Source organism: Sapajus apella, unplaced genomic scaffold, assembly GCF_009761245.1.
Source record: "Sapajus apella isolate SASKATOON/1434 unplaced genomic scaffold, GSC_monkey_1.0 scaffold148, whole genome shotgun sequence".
Taxonomy (NCBI): domain Eukaryota; kingdom Metazoa; phylum Chordata; class Mammalia; order Primates; family Cebidae; genus Sapajus; species Sapajus apella.
This window is the reverse complement of record NW_022437088.1, coordinates 586794-604750: the sequence shown is the minus strand read 5'-3', so window position 1 is coordinate 604750 and position 17957 is coordinate 586794. Positions and strand designations below refer to the sequence as shown.

General features: G+C 53.4%; 2 protein-coding genes across 4 annotated transcripts in view; one reads left to right on the top strand and one right to left on the bottom strand.

Annotated features, from left to right (window-relative positions):
* Positions 1-2: 2 nt before the first annotated feature.
* On the bottom strand, positions 3-15463 carry DCST2 (DC-STAMP domain containing 2). The gene is made up of 15 exons (XM_032264865.1): positions 15122-15463; positions 14789-14959; positions 14366-14467; positions 12657-12854; positions 12248-12313; positions 11520-11733; positions 11179-11336; positions 10583-10747; positions 7438-7605; positions 7193-7293; positions 5349-5479; positions 4884-5011; positions 4100-4193; positions 3854-3994; positions 3-236 (listed from the first exon to the last, which is right to left on the bottom strand). Exons 1-15 carry the CDS (start codon positions 15387-15389, stop codon positions 20-22), a joined length of 2322 nt encoding a protein of 773 aa, XP_032120756.1. The 5' UTR covers positions 15390-15463; the 3' UTR covers positions 3-19.
* A 34-nt stretch (positions 15464-15497) lies between these two features.
* The window catches only part of DCST1 (DC-STAMP domain containing 1), an 18687-nt gene continuing 16227 nt past the window's right edge, over positions 15498-17957 (top strand). The window contains exons 1-4 of one of the 3 annotated variants that reach the window (XM_032264866.1): positions 15511-15541; positions 15631-15772; positions 16096-16221; positions 16313-16387. In XM_032264866.1, the coding sequence (XP_032120757.1) occupies positions 15712-15772; positions 16096-16221; positions 16313-16387 (262 nt within the window). In that variant the 5' untranslated portion in view covers positions 15511-15541; positions 15631-15711. Of the gene's footprint in view, positions 15542-15630; positions 15773-16095; positions 16222-16312; positions 16388-17957 lie in introns of those variants that run through there. The other 2 variants (XM_032264867.1, XM_032264868.1) reach the window with 2 other exon arrangements.

Genomic DNA, 17957 nt, shown 5'->3' with positions numbered 1-17957 from the left:
ACTTGTGTCCACTTTTGGTTTATTTGGGGGGTGGGTGGGAAAGATCTGGAAGAGAGGGAGGTGAGAGAGGGACTGAGGGTTCTGAAGCTGCAGTGGGGGCTGCATTGGGGGCAGAGGATGTCTCAGGTGGTCTGTGGGGCTCAGGGCTGGTGAGAATGCTGACAGGCTGATGGGCTTCAGGTAAGGGCTGCTGCCCATGCTTCCCCTGCTGAGGCCCCTTCTCCTCATCCAGGTCACTAGTAAGGAGAGGAAGGGGGTGGCCGGATCACCCACCTTCTGTCTTCACAGGTGCATCCCTGCCCCCTGCCCTGTCCCATCTGTTCAGATCCAGCTCCCGTTCTTTCCAAGCACCTCCTGCTCTCCCAGGCCCATGAGGCATACCAGCCCATGGCTGTAGATATTTTCTGATTTTAGGCTGATGGTGATCGGGGGGCAGTGACTTGCCTGAGGCCACGTTGCTAGGAAGGGCAGAACCACTAGTGACCTCAGTGGTCACACCTGCTCAAGGGTCAAACCACCCCCTCTGCTGACCCAGCTTAGCCCTTCACTGGGCCCTCTGGAACCTCTGAAAAGAAAGCTTTGCTTCCCCTTCAACCTCCCGACTCATCACGACCTCCACCACCCCATTCACACTGGAATGTGCCCACTGGACAGTTTTCTTTGCAGTCCTCCCAAGTGGAGGCAGCTTAACCTTCTCAAACCCAGCTGGCCTGTACTGTTTTTTGCAAAGCCCCTGGCTGCCACGACAGCTGTACCACCAGCGCTGTGGCTGTCTCCTCAGGCCTGCCAGACACCTGCCACGTTTAAGACGCCGGCTCTGGACCCCTGCTGTTTGTATGGTCCTGCAACCTCCTCCTTAGAGGATCCATCCAGTTTTCTGGCTTCGCAATCCCTAACCTGCTTGGTCCTATTGACCATCATCTCTGTTCCGACTCAGACGTCCTTCTCAGCCTTGGCCCCTCACTGGATTTATTCCAGAGTTCTTCCCTGGCCATGACCCTGTGTCTCAGCCCCTCCTGTTCAGCCAGCTCTCCCTCCTGGCCACTGTCCCTGCTCTAACACTTCATCAAGACAGAGACCCTGGGCTGCCCCCCGCAGGCCTCAGCCCCTCCTCTTCCCCAGTCGTCTCAGACACCCTTACCAAAGACACCTCAATGCTCACTCCATCTTGTCCTCCTGACCTGCCCAGAAAAAGCCCTGCACCCATGAATCCTATTCATGGCTACCACATTTGCCAGAGAAAATCACATAACCAAGTGCACTGGAGCAATCATTACAGGTTAACGCTTCCAGCATCATCTAGGCCTTTGATGCTACCTGGAAATCCCTTAACCTCCCCAGTCGGCTTCTTTGCACGTTTCCCACAGCAGGTCTTTCAAAAACCTCTACCACCCACTCCTTGAAACCTTTATTCCACTCCCAGCCGCCCCTTCTTGCTCGCTCAGCAGGTGCTCTTGCCTCCTACTCCCCAGAGAGAAGCGAGGCCATCAGGCTGGAGCGGGCTCAGCTGCTCAGGGGAACCTCTTCTCTCCACCCCTGCCTCTGCCAGCCTCTCCTTTCTAAGGCAGGCCACCTGGTCCACCTGGCCCTAGAGCCAAACCTCCCTCCCCAATGCTCTTTTACACTGCCTAAATGCTCAGATCTCCCTGTCCTTGTATCTAGACAACCCTCTCAGTGCTGAATCCCCTTCAAGCTACTCTCTCGCTCTGTGAAGCTCTCTTTCTCTTCACCATCAAGCTACATTTTTTCAAACTATAGCACTTATTAGATTAAAAGCATTATCAGACTCCTGGCAACAGTGATGCAGGAGCCACATACCATATTTCTGAGTCCATTTGAGTCTCACTCTGTCACCCAGGTTGAAGTGCAGTGGCATGATCTTGGCTCATTACAACCTCCACCTCCCAGGTTGAAGTGACTCTCCTGCTTCAACCTCCAAAGTAGCTGAGATTACGGTGCCCACCGCCACACCCAACTAATTTTTTGTATTTTTTTTTTTTAGAGGCGGGGCTTGGCCATCTTGGCCAGGTTGGTCTTGAACTCCTGACCTCGTGATCCACCCGCCTCGGCCTCTCAAAGTGCTGGGATTACAGGGGTGAGCCACTGTGCCCGGCTCTAATTTTTTGTATTTTTAATAGAGATGAGGTATCATCATGTTGGCCAGGCTGGTCTTGAACTCCTGACCTCAAGTGATCCACCTGCCTCAGCCTCCCAAAGTGCTAGGATTACAGGTGTGAGCCACTGTGCCCGACCTTTCTGAGTCCTTTTTACCAGTCACCACTCAACCCATCGAGTTTCAGTCTTCCTGATGCCATGATAAATATTCCCATAAGCCACTCCAGTGAATAACTAACTGCCTGTTGCCTGTCTTCACATGATCCCACTTGACTTTTTTTTAAATCTTTTTTTTTTTGAGACTGGGTCTTGTACTATTGCCCAGCCTAGAGTGCAGTGGCACAATCTTAGCTCACTACAGTCTCAGCCTCCATGGCTCATGGATCCCTCCCACCTTAGCCTCCTGAGTAGCTGGAACTAAAGACGCATGCTACTATGCCCAGCTAATTTTTGCATTATTACTTTTTTATTATTATTTTTTGAGATGGAGCCTCGCTCTGTCTCCCAGGTTAGAGTGCAGTGGCATAACCTTAACTCTCCACAGCCTCTGCCTCCCAGGTTCAAGCAATTCTTCTGCTTCAGCCTCCTGAGTAGCTGGGACCACAGGCGCGCGCCACCACGCCTGGCTAATTTTTGTGTTTTTACTTTTTTTTTTTTTTAAGACAAGGTTTCACCATGTTGGTCAGGCTGGTCTTGAACTCCCGACCTCAGGTGATCCGCCCGCCTTGGCCTCCAAAGTGCTTGGATTACAAGCGTGAGCCACCACACCCATCTTTTTATTTATATATATATATATATATATATATATATATATATGAAGAAAAAGACAAATATAAGCACATCACTTTCCAACTCAAGCTCTTCAAATGATAAGTAAATGTCTTGCCCATCTCTTCCCATCTTGACTTCCAACCTCGTCTCCCAGCATTCTCCGAGATCTCTATCCAGACACACCCATCCCTTGGGCTCTACCCTTCTGAATGCCTCACATTCTCCAAAGCCACACAGGCCTCCCCTTGAAATGCTTTCCTCTACTTCTCAGCCCAGCAAACCACGAAGTTGCCCCCAAAATCCAGCCCCTGGCCAGGCACCATGGCTCACTCCTATAATCCCGTAATCCCAGCACTTTGGAAGGCCAAGGCGAGAGGATGGTTTGAGCTCAGGAGTTTGAGACCAGCCTGGGCAACATAGTGAGACTCCCAGCTCTACCAAATAATAATGATAATAATAAGCCAAGCGTGATGGTGTGCCTGATGTCCCAGCTACTCAGGAAACTGAGGTGGGAGGATTGCTTGAACCCAGGAGGCCGAGGTTTCAGTGAACTGGGATTGCGCCACTGCATTCCAGCCTGGGTGACAGAGTGAGACCCTGTCCCAAAAAAACAAAACAAAAATCCAGCTCACTTATCACCTCTTCTATGAGGCCTTCATTAATACGCCCCTTTTCCCAAGTTGGTTGTTCTGTCCTCTGTGCTGCCCAGAGTACTCTTCATTCCTTTATCAGGGTGCTATCCACCCTGTTATCTATCTGATGTCACTCTCCCCAAGGGCATGGTGAGCTCCTCCAGGGCCACGGTGCTGACACAGAGCAGGGACTTGGCAAACCACAGTTACTTCCCCTCCCCTCATGTCCGTCTCCAGCCCTGGCAAGGTCCAGGCACCCAGGAAGGCTTTGTAAATGGAACAGAACATCCTTGGGCCTCACAAACCCCAGGTGCCAACTCCTGCTTCCTGCTCACCTGGACTCAGAAGTGGACTCCTTTGAGAGGCCCCTGCCGAGCACGTCCTGGGGCTGTCGCTGCAGTAACCACGCCTGCTCGGGGTCCTTCCTTTGAGCTGCAGCCAGCCATAGCCGAGGGCCCTCCTCATCGCTAGAATCCCTGGAGAAATCGCTCATCTCAGTGGCCCACAGATGTCCTGGCAGAGGGTGGCTACTCCCACCACCCCCATAGACTCCCGCCACCCCATGTCACTGAAAGACTCACAGCTCCAAGTCCAGGTCCCCTTGGTAGGAGAGGAGAGAGGCACATATGGAGCAGGTATTGTCCAGGAGGCGGAAGCAGGTGAGGCAGTACAGACCTGACAGATGCCAGAGGAATGGGGGTGAACCCGAGCTCACCCACCCAGCCTCTGTGCTTCCTGGTTGCTGGCTCCTGCCTCCCCATCACACCCCTGGAGGAACCATCCTTCTCAAGCGGTGCACACTAGGGAACTGCTGCAGTGCCATTTGCATATAAATCCCATTTATAAATACCCGAGAGAGGCCAGGCGAGGTGGCTCACACTGGTAATGCCAGCACTTTGGGAGGCTGAGGCAGGCGGATCATGAGGTCAGGAGATTGAGACCATCCTGGCCAACATGGTGAAACCCTGTCTCTACTAAATTACAAAAATTAGCTGGGCGTCGTGGTGGGTGCCTATAGTCCCAGCTATGGGGGAGGCTAGGCTGAGGCAGGGGAATCGCTTGAACCCCCACTCCAGGAGGCAAAGTTTGGCAGTGAGCCGAGATCGCGCCACTGCGCTCCAGACTGGGTGGCAGAGCGAGACTCTGTCTCAAAAAAAAAAATAAATACCCGGAAGAATAAAGGCAAGCATGGAGAAAATGAGCTACCTGAGGGCTCTGTGTAAATAAGAACTCACATAGTTATGAAGGGAGAGACACAAAAGGTGAGGCATAAGAGAATTCCATCAAGGAAGGACCACAGCTGATTGTCATATGCCAGCGGGGTAAGTCTGAGCAGGGAGAGGCACACGCCCCAGGGGCTCTCACCTTGGCAGCCTGGGGTACTGCAGGACACAACGTTCTCCATGTCTCCCTCACTCTGGGGCTTCCCACAGCCCAGGCAGTAGGCCTGAGGCAGCCAAAAGCGGCTGACGAATGGACGTAGCCAGGGACACCTGAGAAAAGGGGTCACAGACACTAAGCAGGCCAGCCCGCCAGGTTCAGCTTCCTCACTCCAGCACCAACCTCCAAATGGCAGGAGGACTTCTTGACTTCCTGCAGTCCATCCTCCATCCCTCTAACTTCAGCAGCAGCCTCTCCACGGCCCTGCCTTCCTTCCTCCCTTCACTCCTCGTCCCTAAGAATTCCCATCTCTCACGGCGTGAAGGGTATGGGACAGGCATTCTCTTCCACCAAATCTCTTGACACTTAGAGAGGACAGAGATCCCTTCTGACTCCTGGCTCTTTTTCTGTCCCCTCTTGCCCCACCCCGATAGGAAAGACTGGTCTCACCGGCTGGCCAGCACTAGGAGGGCACTTCTGTGGCCCTGGTCAGCTGCCCGCCGCCTCACTGATCGGTGCAGGGCAGCCAATAGATTGGTTCGGCGGCTCAGAAGTATGTTGTACAGGTAGGAGATCCTCTCCTAGTGCGGGGAGATCAGGGATGGGGTCCCACTTGACGCTGTTTTGTCTGCCTGGAATGCCCTCTACACCCATCTCCACTCCCTACCTTTTCCTTCTATCCAACTCCTATGAATCCCTGTAGGTTTGGCTCAAATGCCCCTTCCTCTGGGAAGCCTTCTGGGCTTGCCCAGGTGGAGTTACCACTCTCTCCTCTGGATTTCCATAGCACTTTTATTCATTCCTAAATAAATGTGCTTTTTAAATTATAAATTATAAAGTCGGCCAGGTACGGTGGCTCATGCCTATAATCCCAGCACTTTGTGAGGCCAACGTGGGTGGATCACCTGAGGCCAGGAGTTCAAGACCATCCTGGCCAACATGGTGAAAACCCGTCTCTACTAAAAATACCAAAAATTAGCCAGACGTGGTGTCGGGTACCTGTAATCCCAGATACTCGAGAAGCTGAGGCAGAAGAATCGCTTGAACCCAGGAGGTGGAGGTTGCAGTGAGCTGAGAGTGCACCACTGCACTCCAGCGGGCAACAAGAGCAAAAACTCCATCTCAAAATAAATAAATAAAGACATTATAATGTCTTGTTAAAAGTTTGTCCGGCCTGCCTTGAGACTGTGAGCTCCAGACCGTGTCGCTTCATCTTGGCATCTTTGGAGACCAGCGTAGAGATGGGAGAATAAAGTAGATGCTCAGTAAATGATTACAAAATGAGTGAAAAACGATGGTGAGTTTTTAATTACACTTCAACATGCCAACACTGCCCCCCACTTCCCCACCATGTTATTTATTTTTTTTTTTGAGACAGTGTCCCATGCCATCGCCTAGGCTGGAGTGCAGCGATGCAATCATAGCTCACTCCAGCCTGGAACTCCTGGGCTCAAGCGATCTTCCCTAGTAGCTGGGACTACAGGCACACACCATGCCTGGCTTTTTCTTTTCTTTTTTTCTTTTTCTCTTCTTTTCTTTCTTCTTCATCTTTAATAGAGACAGAGGCTCACTTTGTTTTATTTATTTATTTATTTATTTATTTATTTTTTGAGCCAGAGTTTCGCTCTTGTTACTCAGGCTGGAGTGCAATGGCGCGATCTCGGCTCACCGCAACCTCCGCCTCCTGGGTTCAAGCAATTCTCCTGCCTCAGCCTCCCAAGTAGCTGGGACTACAGGCACGCACCACCATGCCCAGCTAATGTTTTGTATTTTTAGTAGAGATGGGGTTTCACCATGTTGGCCAGGATGGTCTCGATCTATTGACCTCGTGATCCACCTGCCTCGGCCTCCCAAAGTGCTGGGATTACAGGCGTGAGCCACCGCGCCCGGCCCCAGAGGCTCACTTTGATGCCCAAAAGGTCTTGAGCTCCTTGCCTCAAGCAGTCGTCCTGCCTCAGCCTTCCAAGGTTCTGGGATTACAGGTGTGAGCCTTGGCGCCTGCTCCACTCTCCAACTCCCCACCCCCATCCCCTCCCTGACTGCCATCCCAGTGATTTTAACAAGACTTTGGAGCTAAATGCTGTCTAGGAAGCCCTGCCCCAGAGGCACCATTTCTCCCTGCCCCAGCTTGGGTCCAGAGGCTTGAAGTCCAGGTCATTTCCTTTGGAGTTCAACTAGAGGAAAGAGGGCTGGAGCTGCTGAAGGAATTCAGCTCCCAAAGCCAAGGCCGATGGCCACTAGCTAAGCCCCCTGCGGAGGGGACAGGGATTAGCTCCCAGCCCTGGACCCCTCACCTGCTCCCGAGATGGGTAGTAGGAGGCACAGATGACTCGCCGCAGCCGGCTGACATAGCTGCCAAACAGGGTGACGAAGAAGCATAGGCCATACATGACACCTGGGAGCACAGCAGCCTCAGTAAGCCTTGCCAGCAAGCACAAGATGCCAGCCCACTCCTGGCGCCCCCACACCCCCAGCAGTCTGCGCCCTCATTTCCTGCATGGTGTCCACACCCCCAGGGCCCTCAGGGTGTGGCTGATACCAATGACTATGTAACCAGTGCTGTCAGGCTCCGAGGGACGAAGGAGACAACGCCGGGACAAAATACTGATGTTGCCTTGCTGCAGTACATTAAATGCTGACACCAGGTCACGGTAAATATTCCCAGCATAGCCAGTCCCTTCCACAGTTATAGACACCAACACAGGACCTGGCACAAAGACGCTGTGTGAGTGACACTCGTGGCAGCTGCTATGCAGAAAAGCCCACACCTTCTGGAATGAGGAAAGTGCAGCAGCGCAGGTCATAGGATGAGTCAGACCCTCAGCTGGGGGCTCCGATGCCTCAGGCACCCTCATGGTGCCCTGGGGCTTGACCTCAGTTCTGGCTCCTGGGACTGGCCCCGTGGTCCAGCTGGGTGGCACTGGTGTCTGGTCTTCCTATCCAAGTCACCAGATCTAAGACGACCTTAAGTATCAGTGAGTCCACGCCCCTGGCCTCCATGACCACCCAGAGCATTTGTTATTATCGTTTTTTAAAATTACTTATTTTTTGAGACAGGGTTTCACTTTGTCACCCAGGCTGGAGTACAGTGCCATGATCTTGGCTCACTGCAGGCTCAACCTCCCAGATTCAAGGGATTCTCCTGCCTCAGCCTCCCAAGTAGCTGGGACTACTGGCATGTGCCACCACCAGCTAATTTTTTTTTTTTCTTTGAGAGAAACAGGGTTTCGCCATGTTGCCCAGGCTGATCTCAAATTCCTGAGCTCAAGTAATCCGCCTGCCTTAGCCTCCCAAAGTGCTAGGATTACAGATGTGAGCCACTGAATCAGGCCCCCCAGAAACATTTATTGGCTGTGTAGCAGACACTGAACCAAGTGCTTTATTGTTTGTTTGGGGGTTTTGTTTTTTGTTTTTTGGGGAGTTTCTTATTCTTTTTTTGTTGTTTTGTTTTCAGACAGAGTATCACTCTATCACCCAGGCTGGAGTGATAATCTCTGCTCACTGCAGCCTCCAACTCCTGGGTTCAAGCGATTCTCCAGCCTCAGCCTCCTGAGTAGGTGGAATTACAGGTGCCCACCACCATGCCTGGCTCATTTTTTTGTATTTTTAGTAGAGACAAGGTTTCACCATGGTGGCCATGCTGGTCTTGAACTCCTGACCTCAGGTGATCTGCCCACCTCAGCCTCCCAAAGTGCTGGGATTACAGGCATGAGCCACTCTGCTTGGCTCACATTCTCAATCAATGGTTTACTAGGCATCCAACACACATAATTTCTTTTTTTTTTTTGAGACAGAGTTTCACTCTTGTTGCCCAGGCTGGAGTACAGTAACATGATCTCGGCTCACTGCAACCTCTGCCTCCTAGCTTCAAGCGATTCTCCTGCTTCAGCCTCCTGAGTAACTGGGATTACAGGCGCCCACCACCACCCCTAGCTAATTTTTTGTATTTTTAGTAGAGAAGGAGTTTCACCATGTCGGCCAGGCTGGTCTCGAACTCCTGACTCATTCTCCCAAAGTGCTGGGATTACAGGCATGAGCCACCACGCCTGGCCCCAACACACATAATCTCATTTACTCCTTACAGCGACCCAGAGAGATTGCTACCATTATTATTCCATTGTTCAGGTGAAAAAACTGGGCCGGCGCAGTGGCACATGCCTGTAATTCCAGCACTTTGGGAGGGTGAGGTGTGCAGATCACCTGAAGTCAGGAGTTCGAGACCAACCTGACCAATATGATGAAACCCCGTCTCGACTAAAAATACAACTGGACATGGTGGCATGCACCTGTAGTCCCAGCTACTTGGGAGGCTGAGACAGGAGAGTTGCTTGAACCCAGGAGGCGGAGATTGCAGTGAGCCAAGATTGCACCCTTGCACTCCAGCCTGGGAAACAGATGGAAACTCCATCTCAAAAAAAAAAAGAGGCCAGGCGTGGTGGCTCACACCTGCCTTTCCAGCACTTTGGGAGGCCCAGGTAGGGGGATCATGAGGTCAAGAGATTGAGACCATCCTGGCCAACATGGTGAAACCTCATCTCTACTAAAAATACAAAAATAAGCTGGGCGTTGTGGCACATGCCTATAGTCCCAGCTACTCGGGAGGTTGAGGCAGGAGAATCACTTGAAACTGGGAGGCAGCGGTTGCAGTGAGCCAAGTTCGAGCCATTACACTCCAGCCTGGTGACAGAGTAAGACTCTGACTCAAAATAAAAAAAATAGGCCAGGCGCGGTGACTCAAGCCTGTAATCCCAGCACTGTGGGAGGCCGAGGCGGGTGGATCACGAGGTCAAGAGATCGAGACCATCCTGGTCAACATGGTGAAACCCCGTCTCTACTAAAACTACAAAAAATCAGCTGGGCATGGTGGCGCGTGCCTGTAATCCCAGCGACTCAGGAGGCTGGGGCAGGAGAATTGCCTGAACCCAGGAGGCGCAGAGTGCGGTGAGCCGAGATCGTGCCATTGCACTCCAGCCTGGGTAACAAGAGCGAAACTCCGTCTCAAAAAAAAATAAAATAAAATAAAAAAATAAAAAGAAACTGAAGCTGAAGAGGTTAAGCAACTTGCTGAAGGTCACTGCCTAATAAAGGACAGAGTTGGAATTTGAACCCCGGTCAGTCTGACTATAGGACTTGTGTGTTTTGTTTTGTTTTGTGTTTTGAGACAGTCTCGCTCTGCTGCCCGGCTGGAGTGCAGTGGTGTGATCTCAGCTCACTACAACCGCTGCCTCCCAGGTTCAAGCGATTCTCCTGCCTCAGCCTCTTGAGTAGCTGGGACTACAGGCACCACCAGTACATCCAGCTAGTTTTTGTATTTTCAGTAGAGACGGGGTTTCACTATGTTGGCCAGGGTGGTCTCGAACTCCTGACTTCATGATTTGCCTGCCTCAGCCTCCCAAAGTGCTGGGATTACAGGTGTGAGACACCACGCCCAGGCTAAGCTTGCATTTTTAACTACTCTGTATGTTATAACCTTGACCTAGACACGGGTGTTACTAGGCAGAGGATAGAGTTAAAAGAATGGCACACTTGGGGACTACTGAGTAACAGTGACATGGGGACATTCAGGGAGTCCCCGGGACTGAGGATAGGAAGAGGAGAAGGCTTGGGAGCGGATGGGGAGATGCAGGGGCAGGCCAAGGGGCTCCAGTGGGTGAGTGGGAGGAGGCTGTCATGCAGGCACTCACTGCGGGCCACAAGCTCCCCCTGCAGCTGGTGCCGGGCCAGGTCAAGCACCCAGAAGACAGCATAGTCTAGGAAGACTAGGAACAGCACGAGAAGGAGGTGTCGGATAAGGTTGAAGGTCTCCAGAATGCAAAAAAACTTCTCCCATTGGGACAGGAAGATGGATCCTGAGCGGAAGCGGGATGGTCAGGAGGATGCTCCCCAGTTCTCCAGTCCACTAGACCCCATTTCTTAGAGAGGCCTCCTGCCCCTGCTTCCCTGCCTCACAGGCAGTCCTCCCCCTCCATATTAGCACATTCACACTTCCTGCCCACCCCAGAAGTGACTTCCCTCACTGTGTCCACCCCCTGCTGTCCTGACGTCCAGGGTGCTCTCCGAAGCACCATCTGCCCCTCCTGTCTCTGGCTACTTTCTCCAAGGGTGTCTATGTTCCGCTTTCAGATTGCGGGCTCCCCAAGGACTGGCCAGTGTCTCCCATCACCCTGAAAGTTCCTTAAGCTCTGGGTTATGTTTCCTCCCTCTGGCCCTGCAGGACAGCAGGGTGGGCGGAAGCCCTGGGCTCCCTGAGCCGGGTTCCCCCTGTCCTCAGGGCCCTCACCCGGCGGGATGTAGCGCCTGGCCTCGTGAGCACTGAGTGGTAGCACCGTGGGCAGCCCAGCCGACGAGCGCACAGCCTCCATGCGCAGGAACCGGCTGGTGATGTAGATATTGTCATAATGGTCCCAGTTCAGGTAACAGTACCGGTAAAATAGGGCTCTGGGAAACGGAGGTGGAGCACATGTGAGGCCCTTTAGCTCCCCGGGCCGGACCGCACAGGGTGTCCCCCCTCCAACCCAGCAACTTCAGCTTCCCCCATGCCCGGAGAGGGGGAGGTGAGCGCCCCCTGCAGCCCTGGCCCGGCCCCCCCCGCCCCCCCCCCCCCCCCCGGTAGCCCCTCACTGGAGGTAGAGAAGCACAAGCAGCAGAGGCGTGGTGAAACCCATCAGAGCCAAGGCCTCTCGGATGCGATGCAGCTTCATGCTTACAGCCTCCTGGAGGTCCATGGCTACCTGCGACAGGCTCCGAGAGGCACTGAGATCCACAGAGAAGTGGTGGGTGGCTGTAATGTTGAACTCAAACTCCTGACGCACGCGGTTGAGCAACTGAATCACAGCTGGGGCCAGCAGATTCAGGGGAGACGTGGGCAAGGAGAGTTAGGGAAGGGTGGAACTGCACCTGGGGAGGGGCCTGGCATGGCCTAAGGGACTCGCAGCTCACAGACCAGCTGGGACCCCCCAGTGCTTAGGTCAAGGTGGACTGAGGAGGGGGACAAAGCCTCCACATATCTGTGCCATTGCCACCACATGCTCAGCACCCAGCATGACACCAGGCATGCAACAGATGCCCCTAAGGAAAGAGTTCAATGACCTGACTGTGGACAGGAGCCCCTGGTTCTGTTCCCAGCTCCTGCTCTGGGGGCAGGCATGGTGAGGCACTGGCCCTTGGCTGGACCTCATTTTCCTGATCTGTACAGCATGAATATGGGCCTGGATAATCTTCTGAGTCCCTTTCTTTCTCTTACATTCTCCTTTATGGGCTGGGATCACTGGGGGCTGGCCATGGCCACACCGGGATGAGGGAGGGAGACCACTAGGGAGCACCATGTGTGGGAGGAGGGAATCACTCACGGGTGCCGATGGTCTGGCGCAAGAAGGGTTGAAGGTATTTGGGGATGACACAGAACACCTGGACCACTGATGGGCAGAATCCGATGAGTGTCCGAAGGAGGGGCACAGCCGGACCTGCCCCCCCACCTCTGAAGACCTCTTCTCACAGGGCCTCTTGAATTTCTATTTTCCTATTGGCCTCCACATTTGCCCAAAACCTTGTAGCACTTCCCTGTGGCCCCTCTCTCCCAACACCTGTCCCTCCCTACTGCCCACCCCACCCCCAATACTGGTCCCAACATCCTTATGGGTTCCTCTCTGTTGCCCCCTAATGGTCCTCCTGGGCCTGTCCTCCCAACTGACCCCCACATTCCCTCCCTGCCCCACCTCACAGCAGCCCCTCCCCGATAGCGGGCCCTGGCTTTCTCACAGCTGGCAAGTCCACAGAGCGCCAGTTTGAAGGGCATGAGCACGTAACACAGATGGTAGGCTTGCGGTATGACCTTCATGCAGCTGTCCTTGGCGTCATCAAAGACCCGCGCACACTTCAGGTAAGGGTTGCCCAGCTCCGCGTTGCACACGTCCCCGACATGCAGGAGCCACTGCCACACATTCCGGAGAGCCCTGGCTGGGGACAGATGCAGGTGGGCACCCCGAGCTGGAATCCTACAGCCTCTTCTCACAACCCCAGGGCTGGAGAGGCCTGTGCTGGCTGTGCTGTATCCAGTGAGCACTAGCCAGCACCCAGGAGGGGCCTGAAGAGGCTTGGACAGGGATACGGGTGAGGAAACTGAACTCCTTTTTTCTGAGATGGAGTTCTGCTCTTTTTGCCCAGGCTAGAGTACAATGGCATGACCTTGGCTCACCACAACCTCTGCCTACTGGGTTCAAATAATTCTCTTGCCTCAGCCTCCCAAATAGCTGGGACTACAGGCATGAGCCACTACACCCAGCCAATTTTTGTTTTTTTAAGTAGAGACGGGGTTTCATCATGTTGGCCAGGCTGGTCTCGAACTCCTGACCTCAGGTGATCCACCTACCTCAGCCTCCCAAAGTGCTGGGATTATAGGCATAAACCACCATGACCAGCTTCTTTTTTTTTTTCTTTAGAGATAGAGTCTCACTCTGTCACCCAGGCTGGATTGGAGTACAGTGGCACGATAACAGCTCACTGCAGCCTCAAACTCCTGGGTTCAAGAGATCTTTCCACCACAGCCTCCTCAGTAGCTGGGACTACAGACATGCGCCATTACACCTGGCTAGTTTTTTTTTTTTTTTTTCTCGTTTCAAGTTTTAATCAAAGCTTGTACATAAGATTACTTTATTCCTGCATCTTCTCAATTGTTTCTTCCTTGTATTTGCCCTTTTCCTTTCCTACTTGGCGAGATTTGGCTTTCGGTTCAAGGATCTTTTTGTGGTCTTTGTCAAGTTTTAGCCTAGTGATAACCACCTTGCTGGGGTGAATGCCTACGTGGACAGTTGTGCCATTAGCCTTTTCCCGCTGCACCCGTTCAATGTAGATTACATATTTCTTCCTGTAAACCTGGACTACTTTGCCAATCTGCTGACCTTCATAGTGTCCTCGTACAAGCTGAACTTCATCATCCGTTCGGATGGGCATGGATCGCACATTGTACTTCTGTCTCAGCTCTTTGGAAAGAGGGGAGGACATAATCTTCCTGAGAATGTGGGAAGCTGCATTGAAATGCCTTTTGCAATTCTTGCTTCCGTTGGAAGTCACAGAGGGATTGAACTTCATTTTGGCAGCTCCCGCTTAGGTGATGGCCACAAAAGGGAAGGCTTTTTTTTTTTTTTAAAGATGGGGTTTCACCAAGATGGCCAGGCTGGTCTTGAACTCCTGACCTCAGGTGATCCACCCACCTCAGTCTCCCAGAGTGCTAGGATTACAGGCATGAGCCACCACGCCCGGCCTGACACCTGGCTAGTTTTATTTATTATTTATTTTTTGTAAATTTTTTATAGAGACGGGGTCTTGCTATGTTGCCCAGGCTGGTCTCAAATTCCTGGGCTCAACCTATCCTCCTACCTTGGCCTCCCAAAGTGCTGGGATTACAGGCATGAGCCACTGCACCCGGGTGCATTTTGAGTCCCCAGGACTAGACATGCTAATGTGCTTACCTACATGTTTCACACCATCCATGATTGACCGAAAGAACTTGCGGACCCGGTCAGCCACTTCTTTGGTCTTCTGGGCAATAGCTTTAATCTTGTTCAGGGCACCTGAGGGGCAAGGGACAGAGGCGCTGTGGTGTCTCCTCCTCTAGGGGCTGGTTCTCACCATTGCCCCTTAGGCAGGGAGTGGAGAGGGGGCCGCCGTTCCAGAGGTGGGGAGCCTGGATTCTGGGGCCTGGGAGATAGTTCATCTGGCAGTGGAGGAGGCCAGAGAGCAAGGAGAGAGGGTGTCGCTGTGCCCAGAGTCCCTGTCAGGCCCAGATGCTCTGCAATTAGCACCAGCAGAGAAGGGGGCCAAAGGACTATAGGACATGCAGGATGAAGGGGTGGGGGGCCAGTGGGGGACAGCGGTGGGGGTGGGGGACTTACTGACAAGGGGCTGCTTGGCCCGCTGCAGCACTTCGGCGGTCTGGTTCAGCGCCAGCTCTGCCCCACAGGCTACAGCCTCGCTGGCCCGGGTGAAGTTGCGGAGAGTGTTGGTACAAGGCCCTTGAAGCACCAACCCAAAGGCAGCCACGAACAGTAGTGTCCGGCCCTGCCCTGGGGGCGACAGCTCCATCAGAAACAAGACCCCGGCCCCAAACATGGCAGCAAGTCCCATACGTAAGCCTCTGGACTATTTCCCTTAACTCTACCCCAGCATCTCTCCTGCCCCAGCACCAGCCCCAGGACCTGCCCCCCGGCCCTGGGTGCCAGGCTCACTGGAGAAGGCCTGGGGCAGCAGCAGGAGGACAGTGGCTCGGACCTGGCGGGAGAATCCCATGCCCAGGCTAAGGAAGGCAGCCAAAGTGAGGGTGCCCACCAGGCAGCCCCAGGGGCTGTGCCCTTCCACCAGGAGCTCCAGAAGCCCGTAGGCCGTGGCCAAAGACAAGCCCAGAGCAAAGCCTCCAACGCTGCGAACCACAGCTCTCGCCATGCTAGGCTCCTCTCCCGCCGAGGGGTGCACAACATCCTTCGTGACGTTGGACATGGTTGCTGAGACCAAATGTCTGCCTGTCTCCAGGAGAAGCCCGCTGACTTCCGTGCTCCTGGAATTTCTCACCACATTCTAAGGTTCCGAGGGCTTTCACTGCATGTGTCTTGGAATCCCTGACCCAGTTCCGAGGACTGGAGCGGGGGTAGGTAGGTGTCTAATCTCCTTCCCCACTTCTCGGAGCAGAGCGGCAGGATTCAAAGGCCCAGAGCTCAGGCCTAGGCTTCCTCTGAGGCAGAAGCGACAGGCGGCCCCCTCTTCTCTCATCAGAACCTTAAGGAGACTTCTGGGATGAGCGGTGCTTCCCCAAAACTGACTCATGGACATTCAACATCATAAGAATGGGGCAAGAGGGCAAAGAAGAAAACAGCCTCATACCAGTGAGTCACTCAGCAGAGACCTGGCATCCCTCGGCGTCCACTCTCATCCCAGCTCTCCTGGAATCCCGCACACTGTCCCCCAGCTCAGTGTCCAGCCCCCACCTCTCAGGTCTAGTGCCCCCTGCCCCCCAGCCCAGCCCTTTCCTCGTCTATCCCTTACACCCAACCTATCCTCAGGCTCCCTCATCCTCCTGCAGGGTCCCCCAAGTTCCTACTGCCACCTGCCAGCTTCCCCCAGCCTCCATCCACCTGCAATCCCCGAGTCCTCACGAGCCCATCCCAGGTGGGAGAGTGGGCTATTGAGCTACTCTGTCCCCCCTCAGCGGTGCAGAGGCTCCTGAGCTGGGGGCTGCCAGTCTCCTGCAGCCAGTTCCTGTGGCGCCAGCCGGGCGAGTTTCCTGTCACTGCTTTCCTGCTAGGGGCAGGCGCTGGGGGGCTCCTGGCCATAGGTGAGTGTGGAAGCAGAAAGTCGGGGTGGGCAGAGGCTGGATCAGGGCTAGGACCCATCTTTTGGCCTTTGGCTTGACCTTGTGCCCTTAGGTCTCTTTCAGCTCTTGGTGAACCCCATGAACATCTATGAAGAGCAGAAGATGATGTTTTTGTACAGCTTGGTGGGTTAGTGCTGGGCAAAGGCCAGAGACACTCAAGCGGCCTGTGGAACACAGCGCCATCCTGCAGGCCCAGGAAGGAGTCGGGGCCTGTTTCTTCTGTACCCATGCAGCCCCTGTGGCTTCGGCCTCCTCCTGGGCTTTAGGAGGAGGTCCAGAGGGAAGAGGCCCCCAAGTTAAGAAGGAAGACACAGTCCTTGCTCTGAGGGAGTGTCTTCATTCCGAGGGACTCCCCATCACCCACATGATATAGTCCAACCCCATTACCCTTCACAACCCTCATCTCTACTGATCTGTCTGACCTCGTGTTCTGATCCTCCTAAGAAATTCAATTCATTCATTCATCCATCCAGCACTTACTGAGAATCTGCTGAGGATTTAGCAGTGAACAAGAATAACAAGCACCTAGCCCTTTTGTTTTGAGATGGAGTCTTATTCTGTCGCCAGGCTGGAGTGCTGTGGCTTGATCTCAGCTCACTGCAACCTCCACCTCCCGAGTTCAAGTTATTCTTCTCCCTCAGCCTCCCAAGTAGTTGGGATTACAGGTGCCCACCACCACACCCAGCTAATTTTTGTATTTTTAGTAGAAACGAGGTTTCAGTATGTTGACCAGACAGGTCTCGAACTCCTGACCTCCGGTGATCCACCCATCTCGGCCTCCCAAGGTGCTGAGATTACAGGCATGAACCACCTTACTCAGGCTTTTTTTGAGACAGAGTCTCACTCTGTCGCCCAGGCAGTGACATGATCTGGGCTCACTGCAACCTCTACCTCCTGGGCTCAAGTGATTATCCTGCCTCAGCCTTGCGAGTACCTGAGGTTACAGGTACCTGCCACAATAACCAGCTAATTTTTTTTATTTTTAGTAGAGACAGGGTTTTACTTTGTTGGCCAGGCTGATCTTGAACTCCTGACCTCAGGTGATTTGCCCACCTCAGCCTCCCAAAGTGCTGGGATTACAGGTGTGGGCCACCAGGCCCAGCCCAGTTAGGATTTTAACAGCTCAGTAGCCTCAAGAAGGAGTCAGGTTCCTTCTGCCTTTTCTGTGCCATCTTCCTATTGACCACTCCCCTTCAGGTCACAAATAGCTGTAGCAACTCCAGCATCACATCTTCATAGAACAATGTCAAAGCTCAGAAAAAAAGAGGAAGAAACAGGCCAGGCACAATGGCTCATTCCTGTAATCCCAGCATTTTGGGAGGCCGAGGTGGGCAGATCACTTGAGGTCAGAAGTTCAAGACCAGCCTGGCCAACATGGTGAAATCCTGTCTCCACTAAAAATACAAAACTTAGTCGGGCATGGTGGTGCACGCCTGTAGTCCCAGCTTCTTGGGAGGCTGAGGCAGGAGGATCGCTTCAACCCAGGAGGCAGAGGTTGCAGTAAGTGGAGATTGCACCACTGCACTCCAGAGCCTGGGTGACAAAAGCAAGACTCCGTCTCAAAAAAAAGAAAAAAAGAATAGAAGTTCAATCCCAGGCCCAACTTCATTGTCTTGGGCTGTGTGATTTCAGGCCAGGGAAAAAGGAAAATGTCCTGGGTGACAGAGTGAGACTCTGTCTCAAAAAAAAAAAAAAAA